The sequence below is a fragment of the Schistocerca piceifrons genome, chromosome 6, assembly GCF_021461385.2.
Source record: "Schistocerca piceifrons isolate TAMUIC-IGC-003096 chromosome 6, iqSchPice1.1, whole genome shotgun sequence".
Lineage (NCBI taxonomy): Eukaryota > Metazoa > Arthropoda > Insecta > Orthoptera > Acrididae > Schistocerca > Schistocerca piceifrons.
The window spans coordinates 590,064,842-590,081,483 of NC_060143.1; the positions used below are offsets into that span (position 1 = coordinate 590,064,842).

Consider the following 16,642-nt stretch of genomic DNA (forward strand, 5'->3'; position numbering starts at 1 on the left):
AATATAAATGTGAAGAGCCATCTCACAATGAACCAGTTTTCTTCGAAACCTGTTCTTTATTAGTATTATTAACAGTGGCCAGTTGCCATCTTGACTTCTTTGTAAGAAGGAACCTGTATGAAAATTCATTACTGTTAGCTTTGCGTTTCTCTTATAAAGACCCCCATTTGAATGTCTTTTGTTTAACAAAAGAGTTTATTCTTTTTGGAATATAATCATTATACCAATCGTTAAAGATAGATGGCTATATATCTCACCCTCCAGCGAGAATTTTAAACAATTCATAACTGTGTACGGTATGTAATGAACTGAAATGGAAACTAATGCAGAGGGTGGACAAAAATATGGAAATGCCAAAAACAACATGCATTACCAAGCCTAATACACAGTAGGAAACCTGTTGACATTCGAAACAGCTTCCATTCCTCTCAGAATGGATAACAACTGGTCCTGTATAGTTTTTAAGGGTATCCTATACCATTCATCCCGCAAAATTGAGGGAAGTTCAGATAACAATGTGATAATGTACCCTTCTCTGCAAGTAGACCACAAAGGCTAATTAATATTGAGTTCTGGTAATTGTGGTGGCCAGACAATTTATATTAGGGCTCACAAAACCATTGCTGGATGATGCAAGTTGTGTGAACAGGAGCCCGATCTTCTCTTAACACAGCACCACCACTGAACAGCAAATATTATACCAGCCAAAATTGTTACATAATCCTTGGCAGTAATGTTACCATTCAGAGGAACCATGGGACCCTTGGAATACCACAATATCACTGCCCAAATCACTGCCAAAGCCCTGCCATGTTTTGTTCCTGGGATGTAAACTTGGCCAGAAACTGGAAACTGTTTGAAAACAAGTTTGATCCATTCAAATGACTTTCTTCCACTGTTTCACAATCCAGGTTTTATGGATTCAGCACCACATTTTGCTGCTAACAGGCAGTTGCATCACTGATGAGTGGTTTTGGAATTCCTACTCATCCTGCAATTTCCTGCTTATGGAGCCAACAGGATTTGTGTGTGTGTGTGTGTGTGTGTGTGTGTGTGTGTGTGACATTCAGCTCTGCAGTGACTTTTGCAGGTGTCATTCTCTTATTTTTCATCACAATCCTCTTCAATGAGTGTCCACCACAGTCACTCAGCACAGACTATTGCCCACATTCTGACTTAGCAGATGATGTTTTACTGCTTTACCAGTACGCAATACAAATCTTTGTTACGGTACACCTCGAAACACGTGCGCGACTGCAACCTATGACAGCTGAAGCCACAGTGGTCGAAAGCTTATACTGTGACAGTCGTTTTGTTGTGCCCATCTACAACTAAGAATACCCGCTATATGGTGAGTGGCAACTTTCCTTTCCATGATATCATAACTGTCATTAACTGTTGATGTTCATTTTGTCTACGTAAAAATTTGTTTTTACAGAGTTTTAATGCAACTCATGTTACGGATGTATTTCCAAGCATGGGGATTTGGGGATGAAGGGGTCATAAATTATGAGTTTTGAGCATAGTGTTCTATTATCATGCTTTTTCTACAATTACTGTATTTGCATTCTTGTATTTGATGAGAATGCTGTGGAGATATATCCATTTAAGGGCATGGTCTTAAATAGTGATATCATTCTGACTGAAAAAGAGTTTCTGTGTATGAATATTGTTGCATTTGTTCATGGACACCTTTGGCGTAATAAAACTAAAATACAATTTGAAAGAAATGCTAGTTTCAACTTTGGCCACCAGGTACAAATCTGGCACTGTGAATGCACGAAAGATGTACAGAAATGTTTCCCTACATAATGAATCAGGAACACGACGTTGGCAAAAAGAAATCAAACATGTGAGAAACGCATAATTGATTTTATTATTAACCGCCGCTTACACAGTTTGTTCTATATAAGCACCAGAGAAGTTGATGGGATGCTTATCCTTGAAATGACATGATCAACAGTTGATTGTAGTAGTTCCGACACATTCTGAGCAAAATGTGCCTGTATACTGGGCTTCAAATCAGGTAGTGACTTAACATGTCCCTGATAAATTTTTTTTTTTTTAGATTTCCCCAGAGACCGGAAGTCACATGGATTCAACTTGAGTGACCTTGCGAGGAATGCATTTGCAAAACCTGTCGAGGTAATACATTTGTGGAAGGTTGCATTATGCAGCCATTTCACTGTGTAAGCAACATAAGGTGCTGCCACATCTTGCATGAAAACAGCAGTTTCCACACAGCAGCAAACTTCCAAAGCAGGAATCCCATGCTGTATAAGATGGTATAGATAACATGGAGATTGGTTGGTTGATTTGGGAGAGGGTATCAAACAGCAAGGTCGTTGGTTCTATGGTCTAGGATGGCAGAAATCAAGGGAGGAACAACACAGAGAGCACAGTCAATCAAGAGGAAGGGAAAATGGGCAAACAAAGAGGTAAAAGGAACATCAGGGCAACTGAAAGAAGAAATAAAAGGAGGGGATGGGGGAAACAGGGAGAGCAGGGGTGCCCCAGAAATGCTGAGAGGGGTCAGGCACCAGCACCGCCACCTACCCGTCCCAATTCCCACACCCGACCACAACCATAACACAAAGGGAACATCAGCAGAAAGAGACGCAAGAAAAGAGGAAACAAAACTGCACTAAAGACCACACAAAACCTAGGGAAAGGCATCGAGAGCATGGCAGGTGTAGAGGGAAGACCAAGGACTCCATAATCAATGCTAACACTAAGTGAGGGACTCCAATTCCAGAGGAAAATTCAAGGACTTAAACCTTAGAAGCCAAACCACTTTGGTGAAGAAAACTGAGGACAGACATAACCAAGCACAGGTCATCCGCTAACCCAAGAGACAGAGAAGGTGGGAGGACACATTTAGTACGGTGAGCCAAAATGGGAGGCAGTCCAGCAAAATATAGACCACCATGAGGGCAGCCCCACAACCACAAAGTTGGGTGGGGAGGAGGGGGCCGCTCACTGCAGAGTAAAAAACCATGTGTCAACGTAGTATGGCCAATACGAAGAAGACAGAGGATGGCAGATTTCCACTGGGAGCGGCAGAGGGTAGAATGCCACACGGTGGGGGTCTCCTCGATAAAGTGATGTTTATTAGACAGTGGGATAGCCAGTCAAGAGTCAGTCCAAGATTGAGCAAAAAGAGATTTGATGTAAAGCAAATCTGCCCCTGGAGGGGTCAAGAAGAACGCCCCACCGGGCAGCCAGATGATCAGCAAGTTCATTTCTCAGTATACCGAAGTGGCCAGGAATCCGAAGGAAACCAACCAAATAAGCAGAATCCCCAAGAATAGCGAGAAGGTTGTGGATGGCAGAGACCAATGGGTGGTGGGAAAGCTCTGAGTGATAGCTTGACAACCACTCATTGAGTCCATATATAACAAAACTAGGGTAAGTGAGAACTATTTAATAAAGCAGAGGGCCCTATAAATAGCATCAATTTCACAGTGAACACCCCACACGCAACAGGCAAGTCATGGCGCTCCATGCCAACAGAAGACGTGAAGGCATATTCCATATAATAGGCAGATTAAGAGCCATTGGAGTAAAACACAATGGCATCCTGAAACCCCCATAAGGACAAGGAGGGTAGATGGACAACACTGAAGAGATGCGAGGCGGAACAAAATCGGTAACCCACATGAGGGTGGGCAACTGCTGCGAAAAGAATACAATAGGAGGGGTGAGCAGGGGAAGAGCAGATAGTGTTGGCACAGGCAACCAGAAGATGAGATTGGCATTGGTGGCTAAACGGCTACCACAATGGTGAACTGGACCCAAGAGGAGCAGTGTGGAAGGTACAGCTGATCCATAAACCTCACAACCACAATCCATACAAGACACAAGTACTGCCCGGTAAAGGCAGAGAAGGGTTGAATGATTCACACCGTAAGAGGTGTGGGCAAGGAAGCGAAAAACATCAAGTTTACAAAAAACAACTTCAGACAATGGATATGCGGCAACCAAGTGAGCTTGCTGCAAAAAGAACAGCCAAGAAATGGATCTCAAGGGCCATGGGTAGGTTTTGTGTGTTGAGATATGGCTCTAGATCAGGATGGGCCATATACGGCAACAGAAACACACCATCCTCGACTTACGGGGAGAGAATTGAAAAAGGTGTGAGACTGTCCATGTGGAAGTGAGCCAGATGGCACTCTGGAGCTGTCGTTCTGCAGAATCTCTGAGTGTGAGCTAGCCCAAATACAGAAATCATCTACATACAGTGCAGGGGTGGCCAATGAGCCAGCAGAGGCCACAAGTTCATTAATGAAGGACACTTAATATGGAGCCCTCTCTGAACACCATTCTCCTGGGACCACAGAGAACTTAAAACAGTGCCAACCTGAACTATGAATGACCAGTGGGGCAGGAACTGGCAAATAAAAATCGGGAAGGTCCTCCAAAGACACCACTCATGGAGCATAAGGAGACTGCAATGATGCCAAGCTGTGTCGTAGGCCTTACGAAGATCAAAGAAAAATGCAACAAGATGGCAGTGTTGAGAAAAGGCCTGCCAAAGTGTGGTTTCCAATCAAAGGAGACGATCAATTGGAGACTACCCCCTCCTGAAAGATACACTGTAAGGAGATAAAAGGTCCTTGGATTCAAGGATCCAACTGAGCTAACAAACCAACATCCAGTATAGTAAACTCACAGGGACATTGGTCAGGCTGACTAGCTGGTAACTATCAAGGGACGATAGATTCTTGCCAGGCTTAATGACAGCAACCACTGTCTCCCCATTGAGAGGAGAAAATACCATGGAGCCAAATATGGTTAAACAACCGAAGGAGATACTGTCGTTGTAGAGGACTGAGGTGTTGAACAACTGGTTATGGATGGAATTGGGGCCAGGAGCTGAATTGTGAGAAGAAAAGAGGGCCAGAAAACGCTCCCATTCAGTAAAATGTACACTGTAGAATTCTGCCTGACAAGGGGTAAAATATAAGCGGGAAGCTCAGCCCGCTGTTTACAGAGGTGGAAGGTAACTGTATAGGAGGTTGATGACGATGCCGTCAAAAAATGAGTTGCAAGGTGTTTCAAGAGCACTGATAGATATGTACAGAGGCCACCTGGAAGGGCAAGGTCCAATATGGAAGACTGCCACTGACAACAGTGGAGGGTGTGGAGTTTAGTCCACATCTGTGATGAAGGGCTAAAGAACGCAGAGGAAACAAAGCATTCCAGCACACCTGTTTGCTCTGATTAAGTACCAGGATTTGACATGAAGACGTTTAAATTTAATAAGACCGGCAGAGGACGGGTGTCACGGAGATGTTGCAAGAGCAATGGCGATAACAAATAGCGGTGGTAATATCCGTGATCCACCAAGGAACTGGTTGATAGCGAATGGGGCCTGTCAAGCAGGGAATGGGAATGTCAGCAGCATGGATTATCTTATTGGACAGATCACAGACGACTTCATCAACACAACCTGGCAAAGGTGGAAACACAACCAGGGAGGTATTAGAGGCCAATCAACACAATGGAAAGCCTAGCAGAGAACCTGGTCATCGGGAAGTGGGAAGGGAAGAAGCGAATCAACATGAAAAGGTCACTATCAGAGATCACTGTGTGATGACCAGAGTAACAAAGGAAGAAGGGGGGGAATAGAGGAAAACATCAATGGAACTCGATAGAATAATAATAATAATAATAATAATAATAATAATAATAATAATAAAAAGTTTTGGAAAGATCTGTGATGTGCAGCAACATTTACACTGCATAGTTTCATATCACAATATGCTGCATACTTTTGTATACATATTACGAAAGTATAGATTCGATACACGATACAGCACGTTAGTTTCCGAAGCACTGAAATTGACTTTGAATGCGCTTTTGTAAGCCAATCGTAGCTCATGTCACATGATCTTGCCAGCCAATGACAGCAGATAAATAGGAAATGTTAATGGTTTAAATTAATGTACATAATGTAATTACAAGAATAGTTAAACTTTCACATATAATATCGGTCTTTAAGAGATTAATAAGCTACGCGAAAAGCTAAGCTTTCATGTATAATATTGGCCTTTTTTGCATGTGTTACACTTTAAGATACATCACACAAATGTGACACTAAAGTTTTAAATAATGATGATAATGTCCGGTCTTCTGGCCTCAAAATTCTTCTAAGTAACTAGTCCTCTATGTGTTAAGTTTTAAGTGAGAGTAAAACACTCTGTGATTTAAGAAATCCACTGCACATTCGCATACTTAACATAATTCATCTTGTGTAAAAGGAAATTTACTTTGAAACTAATGCTTTTGAAAGCATTATTCACAATATTTTCCCATGGCCTATTAGAAATAGCTTCATTTCAGCAGTTGCCAGAAAGCGCCAGAAAACAGACAGTACTGTGCATGGACAGCTACGATGACTTAGGAAGCCCACATGTTCATGCATATATACACTCCTGGAAATGGAAAAAAGAACACATTGACACCGGTGTGTCAGACCCACCATACTTGCTCCGGACACTGCGAGAGGGCTGTACAAGCAATGATCACACGCACGGCACAGCGGACACACCAGGAACCGCGGTGTTGGCCGTCGAATGGCGCTAGCTGCGCAGCTTTTGTGCACCGCCGCCGTCAGTGTCAGCCAGTTTGCCGTGGCATACGGAGCTCCATCGCAGTCTTTAACACTGGTAGCATGCCGCGACAGCGTGGACGTGAACCGTATGTGCAGTTGACGGACTTTGAGCGAGGGCGTATAGTGGGCATGCGGGAGGCCGGGTGGACGTACCGCCGAATTGCTCAACACGTGGGGCGTGAGGTCTCCACAGTACATCGATGTTGTCGCCAGTGGTCGGTGGAAGGTGCACGTGCCCGTCGACCTGGGACCGGACCGCAGCGACGCACGGATGCACGCCAAGACCGTAGGATCCTACGCAGTGCCGTAGGGGACCGCACCGCCACTTCCCAGCAAATTAGGGACACTGTTGCTCCTGGGGTATCGGCGAGGACCATTCGCAACCGTCTCCATGAAGCTGGGCTACGGTCCCGCACACCGTTAGGCCGTCTTCCGCTCACGCCCCAACATCGTGCAGCCCGCCTCCAGTGGTGTCGCGACAGGCGTGAATGGAGGGACGAATGGAGACGTGTCGTCTTCAGCGATGAGAGTCGCTTCTGCCTTGGTGCCAATGATGGTCGTATGCGTGTTTGGCGCCGTGCAGGTGAGCGCCACAATCAGGACTGCATACGACCGAGGCACACAGGGCCAACACCCGGCATCATGGTGTGGGGAGCGATCTCCTACACTGGCCGTACACCACTGGTGATCGTCGAGGGGACACTGAATAGTGCACGGTACATCCAAACCGTCATCGAACCTATCGTTCTACCATTCCTAGACCAGCAAGGGAACTTGCTGTTCCAACAGGACAATGCACGTCCGCATGTATCCCGTGCCACCCAACGTGCTCTAGAAGGTGTAAGTCAACTACCCTGGCCAGCAAGATCTCTGGATCTGTCCCCCATTGAGCATGTCTGGGACTGGATGAAGCGTCGTCTCACGCGGTCTGCACGTCCAGCACGAACGCTGGTCCAACTGAGACGCCAGGTGGAAATGGCATGGCAAGCCGTTCCACAGGACTACATCCAGCATCTCTACGATTGTCTCCATGGGAGAATAGCAGCCTGCATTGCTGCGAAAGGTGGATATACACTGTACTAGTGCCGACATTGTGCATGCTCTGTTGCCTGTGTCTATGTGCCTGTGGTTCTGTCAGTGTGATCATGTGATGTATCTGATCCCAGGAATGTGTCAATAAAGTTTCCCCTTCCTGGGACAATGAATTCACGGTGTTCTTATTTCAATTTCCAGGAGTGTAGTATTAAGAGATCTTACACGATATCATAAAAGGAAGAGGACACTCCCAGAGCATCGGAATTTCATAAACCATACTAAAAGGCATATTTTGGCTTAAAGTGCACACTCATATGTCCAGATTCACAATGAAGTAGGCCCCAACATGGTATTAAGCTTTTCAGTGCAGTTTTCGGGATGCGAATTTTCTTGGAGGACCAAATCCATATTGCATTGTGTTTGGTTCTTTATTATGGCATAATGCCATACATGCCAGAAGATGAAATTCAGTGATCAGTTGAAACTAGCCAATAGTGCGGAATGAAACACTTCATTTCTAATAAACTGACTGCCCCTGGGGAAAAGATTAATAAAAGCCACATGAAAACAAAATAAAATCAGAAAACTGAAACTGATAACATGTGTTAGCCTTCTGTAGTTACGTGAATGTATTTTAATTCACTTGACAGCTCCCAACCACACAAATTTGTTTTGTTTTCATTTGATGTGTGATGTATGAACAAAGAGGAAACAACAAATCACTAAATGTAAATACAGCTTACATAGAGGCTAACCCCCTTCCCACTACAACCCAGACTGCTGTGCAGATGCGCGAATCTGGCAGCTTGGGTGCTGCCAGAAAAATTCTTCCGGGTAGCATATGGCTGCTTGTTGCTACAGCTAACAGCCACACTTCAAGAAGCTGGAAGCAGGAGAATGTACTGTCCACACGCAACTCAACTGCACATGCGCATGAGCCTGCAGGCAACTGCTCAAATGAACTTAATGTCAACAGTTGTGACATCACGCTCATTGGCAGCAGTTTATTGTTATGAAGTATTCCATAGTCTTAGTCCTAAAGCCTTTGACACATTTTGATGTTTATCAGTTCCTACCGGTCAAAATTACAAAAAATTAACCAAAGACTACAACAATGAAACATTCCCAGAATTCTAAAAAATTCCTGGGTTTTCCTGGTTCTCTCCTGGATGAAAAAATTCCCGAGTTTTTCCCAGATTTCCTGGAGTGTATACACACTGTTAGTGTATCTACCATGTTTTGCTACCACACATTGGATCTCGAAGAGTAGGTGCGCTTCAATTATAAACACCCAGTAATTGAAGAGGCTATTCCTTGACCATCGCTTACACTTTTCCATTTTACCCCATGGTCTTACTTTCGGCCCTGATGAAGGAACTTTATATAATTCAAGAAGCTAGAACATCCCATATTGTGTGTGTATCAGCAGCATTAAAAGTTCCATCTCTTGAAACTAATTACTGGCTAGTTATTCTGTCTTATAATTTTAAGTTGAGTATACTTCTAATTTGTGATATAATTGAAGAAGTTAAGCTTTCCAGACAACAGTCAACTGAAGTTCACTTGATCAGAATAATTTTATGGCACAGACTGCAAACAATGTTATTGCAGGTATGTTGAAATTGCAACAAGAATAGATATTCAGATAAAAATATCACAAACAAATATGACTTTTACTGAAGACTTTTTAAACTCTTTCTGCATTGTTATTTGGAGGCATTATAAGAAAAGAAGTATTAATTTTAATGAACAATGATCAAGAGGCAATATTTATGAACAAAAGGTTGACCTTGAAGAAGTGCAGAAGGAGGTGGGAAACGTCCCCACCTCCCTTTCTTTAAAGATTACCAGCTTAGTTCATTACCACTCATGTGAAGATCATTTTGTCATGTTTTGCTGTGAGTCACAACAGGTGATGGTAGCAAATGGAAAATATAATGGATGTTGATCAAGCCCTTTATACTGCAAAATAGAGGTCCCATGCAACACTTTAAAAGCAGTGTAACTACTACTTCACATCAAACTGAAGCCACAATTATGTTGCTTCATAAAATGCACCAATGTAACAAAAAAGTCCTTAAAAGATATGTACAAATGTCTAACTGAAGCAGTAAACAATACTTACCTGAACAGGCGGATGATGTGCTAGCAGAGTCCGTAGTCTAGACCTATGCCGATCATCGGAAAACTGCCCAAAATTAAATGTACCTATAGATGTGTCAATGAAACACACCCCAAATACTGGAACACAGGAACCCACCTGGAATAGAATGCTTCAGATTAATTCAACCTCTTACACTGTGTACATATATGACTCACACAGAAAACAGCAATGGAGGATAAGACAGATTGCTCCTCACCATACAAAAATGACTCGTTAAGTTGCAGACAGGCACAATTAAAAGGCACATCCCTCATGCCCATGGTCTTACCGCTTCTGAACACTACCTTTCCCAATGTCCTTCAGATTCAAAACCTAATACTTCATTCCTCATACACCTTACTAACTTTATCCTAACCCACACCTACTTCTCCTTTGAAAGGAAGGTATACAAACAAATCTGCAGCACAGCCATGGGGCTATGCATGGCAATCTCCTATGCCAACATGTTCATGGGGCACCTAGAGGAGATCTTTCCATCTACAGGAGATCTTCCTACCATCTCGAAACACCAAACCCTTTACCTGATACAGTTTCATTGTCGATACCTTCATGATCTGAACTCATTGCCAAGACACCTTACCCCCATTCCCTAACAAACTCAATACCTTCTCACGTATCTGCTTCACATTGTCCTCCTCAACAGTGTGTGCAATCTTCTTGGACACAGAGTTTCTTCTCTATGTTTACTTCCACACCAAAAAATCCCTCTCATACAGCCTGGCCACCTGGGGACAGCGTACCTGCAGTGACAAGTACTCCCTTACCCAGTATACCGAGGGTCTCAATTAGGCCTTCACAGACTCGCACTATCCCCAAACCTAGTCCACAAACAGATCTCCCGTGTAATTTCCCCTCATAACCCCAATCCTCCCACCGCTCCCAAGAGCCACCCATGAAAGTGTCCCCCCTTCATCACCCAATACCACCCTGGACTGGAACAACTGCATCACATCTGTTGTCAGGATTTTGATTATCTATCACTATGCACTGAAATCAGAAACATCTTACTCAAGAGCCTTTCTACCCATCATAGAGTGATGTTCCACTGCCCTTCCAATCTCCGCAACATCTTTCTCCATTTCTATGCCACTCCCAGTCACACCTCTGGCCACAATGATCATATCCCTGAGGAAGACCCAGGTCCAAGTCCTGCCCAATCTACCCACACAGCACTTCTTATCCAATCCTGTCACTGGCTTAGCCTGCCCTATCGGTGGCTTGGCCACCTGTGAAGACAGCCATGTCATATACCAGCTCTGCTGCAGTCACTGCATAGCTTTTTATACTGTTATGACTACCAACCAGCTGTCCACCAGGATGAATGGCCACCACCAAACTTTGGCCAAGAGCAAAGTACACCACCCTGTGGCACAACATGCAGCTGAACATAACATGCTTGATTTCAACTGCAACTTCACTTCGTGAGTCATCTCGATCCTTCTCTCTACCACCAGCTTTCCTGAACTATACTGTGCGAGTTACCCTTATAATGCATTCTCTGCTCCTGTAATTATCCTGGTCACGACCAAAGGTAACATATCGTCCCCATACCCTTCAACCATCAGTTTCTGCATCATCTGACCTATCATCACCACCTCAGTCTCATCTCCCACTTTCTTTGTTTGCTGTCCTCTGCCAATGAACCTACCCACCTTTCCTCACTACTCTCGTTTTTTCACTTTTTTACCCATCTCCCTGCCCCACAACTGCAAGATGCAAGCCTGTTGGTATTCTAGTCCCTGCACACACTTCAGACACGACCCCCCCCCCCCCCCCACCTGTACACTACTGTTCCCCTTACAAGTATCATCCCAGACTGCTACTTCCATCGTACATGATAGTTAATCTGGTCCCAGCTGCTAGAGTGCCGAATTGGTGGTCATGTGTGGGTCAGTTGTCCTGCTTGTGTGAACGAATGGTGTGTGTGTCTCTTTTGCTGACGAAGGCTGTGGCCAAAAGCTTTGTGTAAGTGTCTTAATTGTGCCTGTTCGAAACTTAATGTGTCATCTTTATAACAAGTAGCAATTTATCTTTTCCTACATAGTTGGTACTCCTAACTGGAGTTTCCAATGTTTGATTTTGCAGAGGAAACGAGTGTGTATTATTGAATAATTATCTTTATTTAGTTATTTTCATAATGCTCAAATAAGGGAAAGTAATCTAACTATACTGTTGTCATTAATAGGTCATAAAGAAGCAGATAGAAACAAATTTACAGAAATAAAGTTAGTTAACTACGCAATCATCTTGCTGCCACACTATTCACTATACTGCCCTTACAACTTCTTGCATAAATGCTATGTGCCAAATTCCTTTTTGTTCTTGATTAGAGACCAGTCGATCAGAAACTTTCCCTTTGCTGTCTTTATTCGATTTCTTACCACACCTCATAATATTCACCATGCCTTATACAGGTATTTGGTAATTTCCATCACTTGAAATTCAGATTTTACCGAGAAAATTTACTATCTAGATATGCAACAATGATGAAACAAGTTCCCCAATATTTCGAATTTCTAGATACGTGATGTCTTGTGGCAATGGTTGCTGAAGATTAAGAAATACGTCTGAAACTTAAATAATACTTAATATGCTAATCACAAGGCAGTGATAAAGGAGAGGAATGGGGAGGGGAAAGGCAAGCAGGTGCACATGCAGAGGATGGCACACAAAGAAGGTGACAGGGCAAGAATCAGAAGGGGGTAATAGGACAAAGGGGGTGGAAGCTATTGGGTAGAGGGTGCGAGGACAGTAGGTTATCATAGGTCGAGGCTGAGATAATTTGAGAAGCAGAGCATGTACTGCATTTTAAGGATAATTCCAACTACAGAGTTCAGGAAAGCTGGTGCTGGAGGGAAGGATCTAGATGGCTAGGGTAGTGAAGCAGCCACTGAAATCAAGCATGTTTTGCTCAGCTACGATGTTGTGCCACAGGGTGGTCTACTTTGCTCTTGGTCACAGTTTGGTGGTGGCTGTTCATCCTGGTGGATAGTAAGAGTGGAGAGCAGCTACGAGGTGGGTGAGGGTCGTGTTCTGCACGCACGCATGGCAAAAATCTGTGAAAAAATGTGAACATTACTGCCATCACTATACAGTCTGAAGGCAACAAATAATACAGTGAAACCTCTGTTTCATGTTTTCCAGACTTAAAAACTGCAGAATCGAGGAAATCATTAAAACTTCCGAAATAAGAGCAAAATCATATGTAATTGGCATAAAAGTGTAATCCTCTCCAATGCTTTGTGGTAATGAATTACATCAGTTCTTAAAAAGTTAGAGATGTGGAACACCAAATAAAAATTCATCAAAAAACTGAAATTGATATCTGGGCACAAGGTAACAGAGTTATTTTCCAACATGCTACGACCACAAATTATACATCAAAACACAAATTTTTGAGAGATCCTTCCTTTGTGCTCACCCAGAAAAAGAGCAAACATTGATGAACATGGTGAATTGAATGGAAAACTGATGTACGGTGGAAAATGTTGAAATCTAACCTGTGTGTGTGTTTTTCTTCTATAGCCAATGTCAGTGCAGCAAGCTCTGGTGATGCGAGGGCAGTGACTTCTAGAGTATTGATTGTAAAATTTTCCTTGTTCTTTTGCTGAATAGTCAAAGCGGAGATTTTTGTGGTGTTGCCAACATGCGCTGTTTGCACTTCGAACTCATTGCTTGCTGTAGTGTAAACACAGGCTGTTTCATGAAAGCAAATATGTACGCACAAGTTTACCTTCACATGTGGTACTTATTTATACCAATGAATATGAAACAAAGTTAAGCCTGCTTGAGATTTCAGCGCTTCTCTGCCCCAACAATCTGTTACATTTACAACAATTGTCTGCTATCACAACGGTTTAAACACCATTGATGACTATAACAAAGACGAACAACTGTTCACCAAAATGTGGTGCCGCACGTAGCAAAGAGAGTAGACTACACTGGCTGCAGTCCGTAGAGGCATGATATGTTCCCGATTCTGTTGACAGGCACTGAACAGAACTACCGTAAATAAAATTAATGCACGGTAGTGAAGGGCGTATGAGATTGAACTACATAAATTAAACCTAAATGGAAGCTGTGGCCACTATATTTGCGATTTACCAATCACATCAGTCATACTTTAGAGCAACCCACCAAGAAAGCTTGCTGTTCACCATTCTATATTCCTGAAGCCAACGGATTAGTGTGACAAAGTCATGCTAGACGCCTATCGGCTGCAAGTCAAAAACAGACATTCAAGCTGTTTTAATCTAACAGTTTTCACCGTATTCCACAGTTCTCAGTTTATTTCACGATGTAGGCTATAAATGTTTACTATTTTCGAGGAGAACATAAAATGAAAGAACCTTCAAAACTGCAGTTTTAAGGTATAATTTGTGATAGTAGTGTGTTGGAAAATGGTTCAATTACCTCATGTTATCATTAGCAGAAGTGATAGTCTTTTCAATTACGTTCCGTATAGTATTACTAGTGCCAAAACTCACCTTTTTTCCTAACAACTATCAAATGATGTAAAATTTTGAAATTTATTTCTTGTTTGTTTACGGTTTTGCAATTTACTTATATGAGTTGACATTATGACTGTTGGTAAAATTGCTAACTAGGAGGAGAAGAATGAAATTCTTGCACAGACCGATTTACAGCTTCCGTGTCTGTTTATACTTTATAATCCAGTATTTTAGTTTCATAGGCTAAGATGATGTTGTTGTTGTTGTTGTCGTCTTCAGTCCTGAGACTGGTTTGATGCAGCTCTCCATGCTACTCTATCCTGTGCAAGCTTCATCATCTCCCAGTACCTACTGCAGCCTACATCCTTCTGAATCTGCTTAGTGCACTCATCTCTTGGTGTACCTCTACGATTTTTACCCTCCACGCTGCCCTCCAATACTAAATTGGTGATCCCTCGATGCCTCAGAACATGTCTTACCAACCGATCCCTTCTTCTAGTCAAGTTGTGCCACAGACACCTCTTCTTCCGAATTCTGTTCAATACTTCTTCATTAGTTATGTGATCTACCCACCTAATCTTCAGCATTCTTCTGTAGCACCGCATTTCGAAAGCTTCTATTCTCTTCTTGTCCAAACTATTTATCGTCCATGTTTCGCTTCCATACATGGCTACACTCCATACAAATACTTTCAGAAACGACTTCCTTACACTTAAATCTATACTCAATGTTAACAAATTTCTCTTCTTTAGAAACGCTTCCCTTGCCATTGCCAGTCAACATTTTATATCCTCTCTACTTCGACCAACATCAGTTATTTTGCTCCCCAAATAGCAAAACTCCTTTACTACTTTAAGTGTCTCATTTCTTGACAGAATTACAATGTCATCGGCAATCTTCAAAGTTATTATTTCTTCTCCATGGATTTTAATGCCTACTCCGAACTTTTCTTTTGTTTCCTTTACTGCTTGCTCAATATACAGATTGAATAGCATCGGGGAGAGGCTACAACCCTGTCTCACTCCCTTTCCAACCACTGCTACCCTTTCATGTCCCTCGACTCTTATAACTGCCATCTGCTTTCTGTACAAATTGTAAATAGCCTTTCACTCCCCGTATTTTACCCCTGCCACCTTTAGAATTTGAAAGAGAGTATTCCAGTCAACATTGTCAAAAACTTTCTCTAAGTCTACAAATGTATGTATGCCTTTCCTTAATCTTTCTTCCAATATAAGTCATAGGGTCAGTATTGCCTCACGTGTTCCAGTGTTTCTACGGAATCCAAACTGATCTTCCCCAAGGTCAGATTCTACCAGTTTTTCCATTCGTCTGTAAAGAATTCGCGTTAGTATTTCGCAGCTGTCACTTATTTTCACATCTGTCAACACCTGCTTCCTCTGGGATTGGAATTATTATATTATTCTTGAAGTCTGAGGGAATTTCACCTGTCTCATACATCTTGCTCACTAGATGGTAGAGTTTTGCCAGGACTGGCTCTCCCAAGGCAGTCAGTAGTTCTAATGGAATGTTGTCTACTCCCGGGGCCTTGTTTCGACTTAGGTCTTTCAGTGTTCTGTCGAACTCTTCACGCAGTATCATATCTCCCACTTGATCTTCATCTAAATCCTCTTCCATTTCCATAATATTGACCTCAAGAACATTGCCCCTGTATAGGCCCTCTATATACTCCTTCCACCTTTCTGCTTTCCCTTCTTTGCTTGGAACTGGGTTTCCATCTGAGCTCTTGATATTCATACAAGTGGTTCTCTTTTCTCCAAAGGTCTCTTTAATTTTCCTGTAGGCGGTATCTATCTTACCCCTAGCGAGATAAGCCTCTACATCCTTACACCTGTCCTCTAGCCATGCCTGCTTAGCCATTTTGCACTTACTGTCGATCTCATTTTTGAGATGTTTGTATTCCTTTTTGCCCGCTTCATTTACTGCATTTTTATATTTTCTCCTTTCATCAATTAAATTCAATATTTCTTCTGTCACCCAAGGATTTCTACTAGCTCTCGTCTTTTTACCTATTTGATCCTCTGCTGCCTTCACTACTTCATCCCTCAAAGCTACCCATTCTTCTTCTACTGTATTTCTCTCCACCATTCTTGTCAATTGTTCCCTTATGCTCTCCCTGAAACTCTGTACAACCTCTGGTTTCATCAGTTTATCCAGGTGCCATCTCCTCAAATTCCCACCTTTTTGCAGTTTCTTCAGTTTTAATCTACAGTTCATAACCAATAGATTGTGGTCAGAGTCCACATCTGCCCCTGGAAATGTCTTACAATTTAAAACCTGGTTCCTAAATCTCTGTCTTACCATTATATAATCTATCTGAAACCTGTCAGTATCTCCAGGCTTCTTCCATGTATACAA

At 42.7% G+C, this 16,642-nt stretch overlaps 1 protein-coding gene across 1 annotated transcript in view; it reads right to left on the reverse strand.

Annotated features, from left to right (window-relative positions):
- LOC124802784 (DNA mismatch repair protein Msh6) overlaps positions 1-16,642 on the reverse strand; it is a 307,253-nt gene that overhangs the window by 153,231 nt on the left and 137,380 nt on the right. Inside the window, exon 13 of the mRNA XM_047263784.1 lies at positions 9,777-9,911. Coding sequence (XP_047119740.1) covers positions 9,777-9,911 — 135 coding nt within the window. The remainder of the gene's footprint in view (positions 1-9,776; positions 9,912-16,642) is intronic.